Here is a 12,570-nt window from a genome sequence, read left to right on the forward strand (position 1 = left end):
AAGAAAGCCATTTTACCACTGAGATAGGCCGGCCTGCGAGTGAGGCCAAGTGCATGGGGAAAGAAGAGCCTAGAAAAGAACCACAGGTTTCTCCTATCTTTTGGTTCTTTTATTCAACTGTCCCTGAACAAGCTAGAGCCGCTCTTTTCAATCGCTTCAGCCAAGATTCCCCTATTGCTTAGGTAGGCCAGTTGGAGCTGGGTCAGCGAGAGACCTGAGATGACTGATCTCATTGTGCTTATGATTTCAACGGCTCTCTATACCTTAATGATGCTCCATTTCTGTGTCTGGTCTTTATGTCTCTCCTGAGCTCCAGACTGTATGTCCACTGTATGTCCACCTGCCCCCCGCGACGTCCCACAAGCACGTCCAAAGTGGTGTCTTTATTTCTGCCCTTCATCTTTACTTCTCTCTCAGATGGAGCCTCCTAGACCTCCAGTCTCTTTCCTCCGGGAAGCCAAGGTCGTAAGTTCAGGCTCCGCCTCTTCTCGGGGCCTCCCCCAAGGTCACCCGCGTCTTCCCTCGCCGGGCTCCGCGGGGGCGGTGTCTGCGAACCCCGCAGCCGCAGGGCCAGACGCTCTAGGCTGCGGCGGGCCTTGGAAAGGGCCTCCTCATCTCGCTGGTTTCCGGTACCCGGTGGCTACTCTAGCCTGCACCAGGGCCTCGAGACTCTATCCCCTAAGGTGGCTTCTCGTGGTTGACGCCTCTTCCTTTGTCCCGACTTTCCTTCGAGAGGCCGCCTGGTGGCATCCACCCCCTGCCCATGACTGCTTTTGGGGTCCCTTTTAGGAGCAAGCGGAGAAGCCCCTCAGCCGTCCGAGGGTCACCCCCCTCTGAGCACTCGATGGGTTTGCACGGACTAGGAAGGTGGCGGAACTGAGCGTATAGGTGCCCTTCCCTCTCGCAGCTCTTCTCTATGGTCGCTTCCTTCGGTGACGGGAAAAGGGGTCCCGGCGCCTGCGCAGAAGCGGCCTGGGAGCTAGTCGCGGAGTGCGGGGGGAGGGGCAGGGAGCGGGAGCTGCCGCCGCCGCCGGAGCTAACCGCGGGGACCGAGATGCAGGTGGGACCGGAACCGGAACCCCCCCTCTTCAAGTACCTCTTCCCTCGCCGCGACCCGGCCCCGGCGCCTGAGAGGAGCCCTGGGTGGGGGCGGGCGTGGGGGGTGGGGGCAGAGGCAGGAGGGGCGCTCGGCCCCGGAGAGTGCAGCAGACGGGGCTGGTCCCGAGGCGGCTGCGGCCCCGGGGAATGGGCGGGTCGAGGGTGTCCAGGGAGTAGGGTCGGGTCGGAGTGCATTGACCACCGGGCCCAGAGGGTCCGAGCCGGGAGCGGAGCCTGCACCCTCCACCACCCGCCCTTCGGGAAATTTCAGAACTGAGCCCAGAGGCAGGTGCACCGGGGGAATGTGTCTGAGGCTTGCTTGGCAGAAGAGAAACTGAGTCACCAGCTCAGGAGCCGCAGGGTCAGCGGGCCTGAAGGGGGCCGGGTCTGCCAGTGGTGCAGAGGGTTGGGCGGGCCTGTGTGAGCCGAGGTGGCCACTGCCTGGAGATCGCTCTCCCTGCTGCGTCTGCACCTCTTGGCTCGGTTCCCCTGTGCTCCATGACTCTTGCGTCTCCTGGCTTCTCGTTGGTTTGGAATTGTCCCTGTGGTTGGAGCCATCTGAATGTGTAGGATCTAGGCCAAGGAGGAAGGGGAGGGGTCGCTGGTTGTGGGTCTGAGCAGGAGTCTGAGGTTTGGGGAGACTTTCCTGAGCTGTCCTCCCCGCAGCCCTGGTGCCAGTCATCATCCAACGTAATATGGGGGAGGAACACTAACAAAGAGCCATGGGTTATAAATGCCAGGCCCAGCTCTGCCACTTGCTAGTTGTAAGAGCTTGGGAAGCCTCTTCCTTTCTCTGATTTCTCTCTTGGAAAAATTGGAACCCATAAAGATAGTAATAACGGGGCAGGCATTTATGGTGTGCTTGCTTTCTGCCAAGCCCTGACAGGTTCCGTTTGATTCTCCCCGCGAGTCTAGGAGTTAGGGATCATGAGCTCTGTTTTATAGATACACGCCCGCAGTTCCGAGAGGACATAGGATCTGTTCAAGATCACGCAGCTAATAGGTGGCCGAGCTGGGATTTCATCCCAGGTCCAACTCCACGTCCCACAGCCTTAACCACCAGACTCACCGGCCTTTAGGGCACCCTCCCCAGTGAAAGAAGAGGAAGTGAGAAACCCTAGGGCCCCAGCTCCCTGTTATGTTTTATTTACTTTGTGGCCAAGAAAGACTTGCCCTGACCCAACCCACAGTCTTCCCCCGCCTGGTGCTGCCTGGTGCTGCTGCTTCTGGGCCCTAGGCTGAAGGCACAAAGAACTGGGCTGTGGCCATTCCAAGCCTCTGTCACACCGTGCTGGGGTGCTGGGCCCTGGGGTCCGCTTTCAGGACAGTTCTGGTTTCAGTCCATCATCCATTCCGCCTCTTGACTGAGCAGACTCCCTCCCCAGAGCTGGACCTCAGGACACGCGAGGCAGGGTCTCTAAGCGCTGCAGACCTAGCTCCCTGAGAGCTGGGGCAGGGAGGGGCTGTGACAGGCTGGTCCAGCCAGTCCCTGGGGACGAGGACTATGCAGTGGGCAAAACCGTAGACTTGGAGTTCTGAGACTTCTCTGAGCTTCGGTTTCCTCACCTATTATCAAGGTTATTAAAGCCTGTTGCAGGGAAAGGTAAGAACACATGGGAAGCATGTGATAAACCTCGAAGGACCTGTTTTGGAGAAGGGAGGTGGTGTGAGTGGTAAAGACTCCTTTTTAGAGGCAGGTGCTTTGCGGCCGCGTGTCGCTCCTGGAACCAGAACCAGGGGGAGTGGGTTGGGAAGGCAGCGGGGCAGGTGCACCTCCCTCCCCCCCCACCCCCCCCCCCGGGGAGCCAGCTGAATGGGGTGTGTGGGGTGTGAGGCTCTAGGAAAGGGAAGGGAGGCGGTGTGGTGTGTTCCCCACTGCTTTCCGAGGAGTCCAGACCAGAGTGGGGAGTCCGCTCGGGGTGGGGCTCTGCCCCCAGTCCCACCTCAGCAGTGACTCGGTGTATGTGCCTCTCTTCCTTCTGCAGCTGCTGTCGCTCACCCCGTGTCTTCTGGCCGCTTCCCTCTTTGCTGCCCCTCCCCACAGGCTCCCCCTCTCCACCTCCTGGGGACCATCATGAATGGTGCCCCTTCCCCGGAGGACGGGGCCTCCCCCTCCCCTCCCCCTTTGCCACCACCCCCTCCCCCGAGTTGGCGGGAGTTCTGTGAGTCCCACGCCCGGGCTGCCGCCCTGGATTTTGCCCGCCGTTTTCGCCTCTACCTGGCCTCCCACCCCCAGTATGCAGGGCCCGGGGCTGAGGCTGCCTTCTCCCGCCGTTTTGCTGAGCTCTTCCTGCAGCATTTTGAAGCTGAGGTGGCCCGGGCCTCCGGCTCCCTCTCGCCACCCATCCTGGCTCCCCTGAGTCCCGGTGTGGAGATCCCGCCACACGACCTGTCCCTTGAGAGCTGCAGGGTGGGCGGGCCCCTGGCTGTGCTGGGCCCTTCTCGATCATCTGAGGACCTGGCCGGCCCCCTCCCTTCCTCAGTCTCTTCCTCTTCTACGACCTCCTCGAAGCCGAAGCTAAAGAAACGCTTCTCTCTCCGCTCCGTGGGTCGCTCGGTCCGCGGTTCAGTCCGCGGCATCCTGCAGTGGCGGGGGACCGTTGACCCACCCTCCCCGGCTGGGCCCCTCGAGACCTCATCGGGCCCCCCAGTCCTGGGTGGAAACAGCAACTCCAACTCCTCTGGCGGGGCTGGGACCATTGGCAGGGGACTGGTTAGTGATGGAACATCCCCCGGGGACAGATGGACTCACCGATTTGAGAGGCTGAGACTCAGTCGGGGCGGGGGGGCCTTGAAGGATGGAGCAGGGATGGTGCAGAGGGAAGAGCTGCTGAGTTTCATGGGGGCTGAAGAGGCAGCCCCGGACCCAGCCGGAGTGGGCCGGGGAGGAGGGGCAGCTGGGCCTACCTCAGGGGGAGGAGGGCAGCCTCAGTGGCAGAAGTGTCGCTTACTGCTTCGAAGTGAAGGAGAAGGAGGAGGAGGAAGCCGTCTGGAGTTCTTTGTACCGCCCAAGGTGAGGCCCGAGGAGGGTGGGGAACCGAGGAGGGTGGGGAACTGCCGGGAGCGGGGCGATCGAGCCACCGGAGTGGGACAGCCCACACGCGTAGCCCTGCTCGCTTTGGTTTCTAAAGCTCCTGACTCTGGGGTAGCAGCTGTGGGCAGGACCGCAAAAGTAGTGCTGTGGTCCTTTGTCTGACTCCCTTAGGGCTTGGGAGGAAAGATGGGTCTCTGGAGGGAAGTGAAAGGGGGTCCCTGCACACCGAAAGTTTGGCTCTTGCTTTCTTTCCCAACTTAGGCGTCTCGGCCTCGACTCAGCATTCCCTGCTCTACCATCACGGACGTGCGGACAACCACAGCCCTGGAGATGCCTGACCGGGAGAACACGTTTGTGGTTAAGGTAGGGGCTCTGGGCTCCTGCCCCCTCGGGGAGTGCTCGTTCTGGGGAGAAAGCTAGGACAGCACACTGAAACAAGGAACTTGGTGACAGGAGGTGCCTGTATGTTGCCCAGGGCCTCGAGAGTGTGTCTGGGGCAGTAGCCCCTCCGGGAGGAGGAAAGGGGGGGAGGGTGTCCTTGTTGTCAGCAGGGGTGGCTAAGGGCCTCCGGACCTGGAAGTGGCCCGTGGGCCTCCTCTTGTCCCCATAGGTGGAAGGCCCCTCCGAGTACATCCTGGAGACAGTTGATGCTCTACATGTGAAGGCCTGGGTGTCTGACATCCAAGAATGCCTGAGCCCGGGGTGAGTGAGGAGCCTGACTGCTGTCACTGAGGGGACCCGGTGGGGGTGGGGAGCAGCCTTGGGGCTGTCACTGGTGAGTTGCCTCACAACACCATTTTCCCTGTCTCTGCAGACCCTGCCCCGCTACCAGTCCCCGCCCCATGACCCTCCCCCTGGCCCCTGGGACCTCATTCCTTACGAGGGAGAACACAGACAGCCTGGAGCTGCCCTGCCTCAATCACTCAGAGAGCCTGCCCAGCCAGGATCTGCTGCTGGGACCCAGCGAGAGCAATGACCGCCTGTCGCAGGGTAAGGGCGGAGCCTTAGAGCGCTGTGAACTTCAGAACCCCACCGTGCCAGGCCCAGGCCCTCCCTCCCGACTCTACCGCGCACCCCAGTCCCACCCCTCAGCCGCCTCTTGTCACCCACCGACTGCCCGTCCCTTGTCCCCGTACGTGCCACACCGCAGTTTGCCACTTAGAACCGTCGCCATCGCCGCCTCGCACGAACCCCAGGCGAACTCCCGTCCAGCCTTCCGTGTCCGGCCTTTTCTCCTTTTCCGTAAGCCTTGTGCAGATGTCCACTCTGGCTGGACATAGTGGTTCCCTTCTCCGAGCTCCCGGAACACTTTGTACACATCTTTGTTTTGTTCTTACCGTGCATTTCTGTACACGTGTCAACGGCACGAGATCTTCTCTCGACTCTGTACTTCTTGGCCTGACTAAAGATGCACCGGCCCTACCCACACACAGGCACGCCCAAAGACATGCATCTGCCTGGCCCAGTTCACCTTTGTAGACTCCATTATACTGTCTCTCCTGCTCCTCTGTTCTGGGTGTAGGGTTCATGGTGCCTGGCTGTGATCACTGAGGAAACAAATGGATTAAAGAATGTTGGAGCTAGGATGGACCTTACGAGTCATTAGGTCCAATCTCCTCGTTTCCAGACCCCTCAGGCAGCTAAGACCAGGGAGGGGAAATGGCTTTTCTGAGGTCACCTGAGAGTCACTGACAAAGACGGGGGCCACGCCGGTCCGCTTCCTGCACCACTACACCCGTCTTCTGAGCGCTGACAACGTACGCCATTGCCGTAGGCTCAGGCCTGCCACCAGCAGACATTCAGCAATGCCCTGCTACCTCCCTGACCTTGTGCGAGGCTCTGGGGCAGGATAGGGGAGCCCGGAGATGCCTGAGACGAGCTTCTTGCCTTCCGTGGGCTCCCGGTCTAGTTGAGTAGACGGGCTCTCGCTCCCTCTGGAAAGCAGGACGCTAACACGGAGAGCCTGTACTTCGTGTTCTCTGAGCAGCACAGGCAGAGAGCTTCCCGGGAGCTCAGAGGAAGCGGAGAGTCGGGGAAGGTGGGATAGACAGGATACTACACAGAGGAGGTGAGAGGAAAGAACAGGGCTTGGAGGAGGAGGCAGAGGGCGAGAGCACAGCCCTGCAATGGGGGCGGGGGAGCCCGGGAGCCCTGGGCAAATCGGAGAGGATGCTCAGGCTAGCATAGAGAGCACAGGGACACGAGTTAACGTGAAGGTCAGGTCGCCTAGGTTGGGCAGATCGGTAGGAGGATCTCTGACGTCTCTGAGGGTTGGAGAGTTGGTCCTGAAGGCCGGAAAAGGACCCTATGTGATGCGAAAATATCCGAGGGATTCTTCGCGACACCCACCTCCACGACAGTCGCTGTCATTTCAGCTGTCGATTCAGAGAAACTAGAGGTGCGTTGGACTCCAGGCCCTCCGGACGGTCCGTCTGTGGTCCCTCAGCAGGGCCTGAGGCAGAAGTCGGGAGCCGGAGGGGGAGAACAGCAGCGGCCGCCGCCGACAGAAGGACCCGGCATTCCGGCCGGCCGACCGTGCCGGTGCACGCAGGACAGACTGGCTGGTGGCCGACCAGTCCTGGCAAAGAGTAGTTTCTCGGCTTCTCAACCTGGCCCTCCTCCCTTGTTTTCCAGGGGCTTACGGGGGCCTCTCAGACCGCCCCTCGGCGTCCATCTCCCCCAGCTCCGCCTCCATCGCCGCCTCCCATTTTGACTCCATGGAACTGCTTCCCCCAGAGTTGCCCCCCCGTATCCCCATCGAAGAGGGACCCCCAGCAGGCACAGCCCATCCCCTCTCAGCTCCCTACCCACCCCTGGACACTCCGGAGACGGCCACAGGTACCAGAGGTGAGAGTGTGTGTCTGCGTCCAGGCCCGGTTGCCCGCCCTCGGGAGACTCTCCTCTCGGGATCCTGAAGGATCTGACCCGGGGGAGGGAGGTGACGTGTGAGGGGAAAGCAAGGCTTTTCTTCTCCCAGGATGGGGGAGGCTTCCCTGACACCCCGGTTTCCCTCCCTCTCTCCTTCCTGAAGGATCATTCCTGTTCCAGGGGGAGTCAGAGGGAGGTGAAGGGGACCAGCCCCTCTCAGGGTATCCTTGGTTCCACGGGATGCTCTCTCGACTCAAGGCCGCCCAGCTAGTGCTGGCCGGAGGCACCGGCTCCCATGGCGTCTTCCTGGTACGTCAGAGTGAGACGAGACGGGGTGAATACGTCCTCACTTTCAACTTCCAGGGCAAGGCCAAGGTGAGTGAGGAAGAGGCCGTGCGGCACGCAGTGAGCCCGCGGGTGGAGCGGGGGAACGTGGCCGTGCAGGGGAGAGGGGCTCCCGCTTCACTCTGCTCATCCTGCCCTCAGCACCTGCGCCTGTCGCTGAACGAGGAGGGTCAGTGCCGGGTCCAGCACTTGTGGTTCCAGTCCATTTTCGATATGCTCGAGCATTTCCGAGTGCACCCCATCCCTCTGGAGTCTGGAGGCTCCAGTGACGTTGTTCTTGTCAGCTATGTCGTGTCCTCCCAGCGACAGCAGGGTGAGCAGAGCAGGTCTGCAGGGGAGGAGGTGCCCGTGCACCCAAGAAGCGAGGAGGTGTGTGTGCCAGCAAGACGGGGCGGGGGGCTGTGAGGAGGAGAGGCTTCGTTAGGGAGAGTAGGGCAGAGCAGGCTCCTGGGTGTTGGGCTCTTGGAGGGGAAGCAGGACACTGAGGACGTAGGGAGGCAGAGGTTCCTCACTGGAGCCGGGAGGAAGCAGAAGCTGGGCCGGTGCATCCCCATTCCATCAGACCCCTCTGTTCCATCATCTGTGTGTCTCTTGGATCGGTCCTCTCCAGTCTTGTCTTTGCCCTTTGTCACAATCTCACCTTGGGCCTGCCCTCCTGGGGGATGCTCGGTCTGATCCCCCCCCCCCTCCTCCCTCGATGTCTGACGTCCCTGTCTGATCTCTCCTTTTCCCCACCCCAACGTCCCATCTGTCCCCACGTTGCCCCTCCCCCTCCCCCAGGCCGGGAGCAGGCCGGGAGCCATGCAGGGGTGTGCGAGGGAGATCGATGCTACCCCGATGCCTCCTCCACCCTCATGCCCTTCGGAGCGAGTGACTGTGTGTAAGTGTGGTCCTCCTCTCACCGCCGCCCATGATCCATCTTCCATGGACGGGGGGGTTGCTCAGGAGACGGGATGTGGGGGAGATAGCACGTGGCTTCTGGGGGGATGAGTGCAGGGGAGGCCGCCGCAAGAGCTGGCCTCCCCTCCACAGTCTGTCTTCTTACCGTTCCTATCCAGAACCGAACACCTCCCATGACCCACCCCAGCCCCCTGAACCCCCTTCATGGACAGATCCCCCACATCCTGGGGCAGAAGAGGCGTCGGGGGCGCCAGAAGTGGCGGCAGCAGCAGCCGCAGCAGCCAAAGAGAGGCAAGAGAAAGAGAAAGCGGGCAGTGGAGGGGTCCAGGAAGAGCTGGTCCCCGTGGTTGAGCTGGTCCCCGTGGTTGAATTGGAAGAGGCCGTAGCGCCAGGCACGGAGGCCCCGGGAGGCGCTGGATCTGGTGGGGACCCCGGGGCCACCCCAATGGTGCAGCTGCAGCAGTTACCACTAGGGGGCGATGGAGAAGAAGGGGGCCATCCCAGAGCCATTAATAACCAGTACTCCTTCGTGTGAGACACCCTACCCCGCTCTTTCTCCACTCTTCTTGCTCCCCAGCCCTTAGTTCATGAGATTGGGGCTGGGCAGGGATGTAGAGGAGCGGTAGGAATCCCCTCCCCACGTGCTTCCTGACCCTTGACGGCCAAGGGCATATATGTTGGTACAAGAAGAGGTTCAAGAGCCCTGTTAACTTCCCCGGTTCGTACACTACAGGTGCCCCATCCCCTGGGCAGGGGATTTGGGCTCCATTACCTCCCTGAGGGGCTCTTATGGTCAGCCCCACCCCTGGGGGCCTTTTCCCCATTAACCACCCCCCCAGCCCGAGGAAGGGTGAGGGGGAAGGGCTGTCCGTTATATTAAGGTGGTTGTTGTTGTTGTTTTAAACAAAATGGAGAAGCATAAATAAATAAAAGGGTTTATCTCAGTTCCGTCGTGATGGCTGTGGCCACTGTTTGCAGCGGGGGCTGGGGCAGGTGGGGCAGGAAAGCAGCCCACTCGGCGTTGCCCGCTCCAGAGCTGAGAGGCCAGAAGGCTGCGTCAGGTCAAGTCCCTGTTGCCCTCCAGCCCTGTGCTTTCGGCCCATTGCTCCCCCGTGGGCGGTCCTGTTTGTTGAGCGGTAAGTGCAGAGCCCAATAGTGCTTCTCGGGGTTTGCGGCCAAGTTCTCTTAACGGGACCGGACAGTGAACAGCAGGATCGGCAACCTCCAAGGACCCTTCTTGCTCTGAGTTCTTCAGTTAAGGCTTCCCACCCGAGGGAGAAAGCAGGCAGAGGGAGATCGTGGGGGCGGGGTTGGGGCACAGTGGCCGTGTTGGGAGAGGTTGAATGTGGCAGCCACAGAGTCTGGCTGCAGAGGGGCCCAGGGCAGGCTGGCTGCTCCCCTTCTCGGGGCCAGGCTGGGAAGCTGGGGGGTAGATGACAGAGAGCACTGGCTTTCACTCCTAGCTTTTCCTCTCCTTTGCTGTTTGGCCTAGGCCAGGTGTTAGCCTCTCCAGGCCTCAGGATCCTCACCTGTAAAATGGGCAGTTTCGTTTGGGTTGGAGCTGCTGATACGATTTGCTTGGCCTGGATAGTGTTTCCATTGGGATTTCACCTACAAGTTCAGATGACTGGCGTCTCCAGAAAATCAGAAGATCCACCCTCTCGTGCTCCTCCGCTCTCTTTCCACATCTGCTCCATCCCTACTGGCCCACTTCACTCACGTGGCCTTCCCAGCCCCGTGGGCAGGAGTTTGCAACCCCTTTCACTCCTTGCAGCACCCCCATTAAACCCAGGCTCTGCCCTCTGAGCTGAATTGCAGCCATGGGTTTGCAGCCCTGTGGGTGGTGGGTGTCCACAAGGAGGGGCCGGGTTCCGAAGAATCCCGCCTGTTGGGCTTCGCCCTCTCCCCTCCTCACCTCCACCCAGCGCTGCCTCTCACCTTCCTTCCCCGGGGAAGCAGGGAGCCTACGTTCTCACGCCCCTCAGCCACCGTTCCCCCACCTCCAGGAGGCCCTACCCATGCTTATGACCTTGCTATTCTGGGCCTTGCGTCCTGTTGGGAGATGGACAGGAGACAGCTGGGCTCGCAGGCCACCCAGGCTGGGGGCTAGCTGGGGGAAGCCTGCTGGCTCTCCCAGTTTTGTTTAATCCCTGGGGCTCCCCCAAACCTTGGCCTCAGGAGACTGGGGATAGACTTGACCTTGCAAAGGAGGGGATGGTATGGACATCTGGGTGCTGTATTCTGGAAAGTGAGGTGGTGAGTGAAGGCTGTGGCGTCCCAGGGTAAGCAGGACATGATCCCCTCCTAATCTAGCAGCAACTGGTGCTATGAGGCTCCCCCTCCCCCTAAACCCCGCAAGCAAGCGTCAGGAACCTGCCTTCTGAAGTGGGTGGGGGAGGGGGACAAGGAGCACCCCGCACTCCAGGACCTGCATGTCTTGGCTGGAAGAGCCTCAGAGACTGTTTCCCTCTAGCCTTGCTATAAGGATGGTTGAGCTGAAGTTTGGGACCGGTCAGGGAGTGGCCAGGCTCTGTGTCCCTGTCCTTCAGAACCAGGCCTCTCCCATTAGCTTCAGCCCCCATAGGAGGGGAGGCACACCCACAACCGTGGGCTTGGAGACCCCAGCGGGAGGGATCCAAGAGAACCAGTGCCTTCCCGGTCCGCACCCCCAGGCTCCCTGACGGCCAGCCTTTTGCAGCTCTTGTCGTGTGGCTCTCCCTCTCTGGCTTCAGCTTTCCCTCTGGGAAGCTGGGGGAGGTAGGAGTCACCTTAAAGGGCCCGGCTGGCAGCAGTGTCCTGTAAAGCCTTCCTCCCTTCAGCCTCCTGCTCTCAACTCCCTCGAAGCTGCGATCCCTCCAGTCTTCCCCCCCTCCTTCTCCATGTTTGGGCATTCCTGCTCCTTTAAGACTGTGCCCCTGTCACTTCTCCAGGTGGTGGCGGGGAGAAGCCAGAGAGCACCAAAAGGCTTGGCAGATGCTGAGCCTGATTCTGGCCTAAGAAGGTGGGTGCTGGGCCAGATGGAGGTGCCTGTGGATGTGACCCCACTGTCTGAGCCCCCATCCCCAGGTCACAGCTTAAGGGAGGGGTTTGTTAGAACCATGAAAAGGGGGACAGAAGGAGCACCGTGTCCTCAACTCACCCAGAAGGCTCCCCTCCCCGCCAAGTCCAGGCAGAGAGAAGGAGAAGTATGGGGGGCTAAATCCTTAAGTGCCACCCACCCCTGCTGGCCAGCCCGCTCCCCCAAAGTGAGGCTTCCCTTTCCTTTGCTCGCCGTCTCCTCTGTCATTGTCTGCTTAGGAACTTGAGTGCCAGGGAGGGAAGCAGCCTGGAGAACCCTTTCAGTGGCCTGGACTGCTGACTGTCCATCTTAGGAAGCCGGAGGCCTAGACGCAGGAAGGACTTGAGGCTCCTTCTTCCCTTCCCTGACCTTCCACTGCTACTCTCACTGAACCTCTCTCCTCTCTCCACCCTCCTTTCCTCCCCTGCCCACAGCCCAGGCTACCCTCTGCTCCTCCAGCAGCTGCCCTGGTAGCAACCAAAAGACACCCCCATCCCGGAGCAGGGGTGGGGGTGGGGGGCTCAGAGCAGCTGCTTCTACGAGGAAGCTGACACCAAGGCCAGCCGCTCAGCAACAACTTGTGGCTTTGCACCCAGCCCTGGGCCCCCACCCACCTGGCTGCCGCATGCCAGCTCCCTGCTGTCCCTTTTCCCCATTGCTCCTCAGACTTCCCTCTGACCCGGGCAGCCCTGTCTCCGTTTCCCCAGCTCTGTTCTGTCCTTATTTCCCCTAGACCTGTCCCCATCGAGCTACCCCCTCCCCATTCCTTCCGTCTGGGACCTCTACCCTATCCAGCTTCCCAGCCCCCTTCCCTTGACACCCCTTCCTCCCTCTTGCCTCTTCCTGTGGGATGTGCCTGGCACCTGAGCAGCTCTGATCCTCTCTCCCCTGGAGGAGATACTTCAGGGTCGGGGGGAGTGCAGACCACACATCATCTGGGGTCTGCCATGTGAGCCCCTTGAATTAAAGAATACAGTGGGGGATGAGGTGACCCTCATTCCATGACTGGGGGTGACTCCCGCCCCCAACCTGAAACATTTATCCCTCTCCCTCTGCCATCAGCACATTCTGTAGCCTCTTGGATTACCTGGCTGTCTGGGTATCCCATTTTCTTGGGTGGGGGGGGGGATTCCCTATCAGGGATGGGGGGGCCCCCGAAGGCTACATTCCCAGAGGCTGAGTTAGAGCAATGGGGAGGGGGGGTAGTTTGGGGGAGAGACAGGCAGTCCTGGCTTTGCTCACCAGGGCTTGGACACTAAATCCCTTG

At 60.9% G+C, this 12,570-nt stretch overlaps 1 protein-coding gene across 3 annotated transcripts; it reads left to right on the forward strand.

Annotated features, from left to right (window-relative positions):
- Nucleotides 1-957: 957 nt before the first annotated feature.
- SH2B1 (SH2B adaptor protein 1) lies at nucleotides 958-9,189 on the forward strand. 3 transcript variants are annotated; one of them, XM_047087108.1, is made up of 10 exons: nucleotides 958-1,060; nucleotides 3,084-4,111; nucleotides 4,394-4,495; nucleotides 4,743-4,834; nucleotides 4,947-5,122; nucleotides 6,767-6,979; nucleotides 7,164-7,375; nucleotides 7,487-7,714; nucleotides 8,126-8,225; nucleotides 8,404-8,496. In XM_047087108.1, coding segments are annotated over exons 2-10 (2,064 nt in total). In that variant the 5' UTR covers nucleotides 958-1,060; nucleotides 3,084-3,172; the 3' UTR covers nucleotides 8,406-8,496. The 3 variants fall into 3 exon arrangements, with proteins under 3 accessions (XP_046943064.1, XP_046943065.1, XP_046943066.1); XM_047087109.1 differs by lacking the exon at nucleotides 958-1,060 and having other exon boundaries at nucleotides 1,182-4,111; nucleotides 7,487-7,658; nucleotides 8,404-8,517; XM_047087110.1 differs by lacking the exons at nucleotides 958-1,060; nucleotides 8,126-8,225 and having other exon boundaries at nucleotides 1,184-4,111; nucleotides 7,487-7,658; nucleotides 8,404-9,189.
- Nucleotides 9,190-12,570: the final 3,381 nt, after the last annotated feature.

This window comes from Lynx rufus, unplaced genomic scaffold (genome assembly GCF_022079265.1).
Source record: "Lynx rufus isolate CCGP_SWC_20201006 ecotype Redwood Valley unplaced genomic scaffold, mLynRuf1.p SCAF_23, whole genome shotgun sequence".
NCBI classification, from domain to species: Eukaryota; Metazoa; Chordata; class Mammalia; order Carnivora; family Felidae; genus Lynx; species Lynx rufus.

What these genes read in the sequence shown, in the direction of transcription:
- SH2B1 (XM_047087110.1), top strand. Translation starts at nt 3,173, where the DNA reads ATGAATGGTGCCCCTTCCCCGGAGGACGGGGCCTCCCCCTCCCCTCCC. An exon ending in AGAACACGTTTGTGGTTAAG is followed by an intron (nt 4,496 to 4,742) that starts GTAGGGGCTCTG and finishes TTGTCCCCATAG; the next exon opens with GTGGAAGGCCCCTCCGAGTA. An exon ending in GTCCTCCCAGCGACAGCAGG is followed by an intron (nt 7,659 to 8,403) that starts GTGAGCAGAGCA and finishes GTTCCTATCCAG; the next exon opens with AACCGAACACCTCCCATGAC.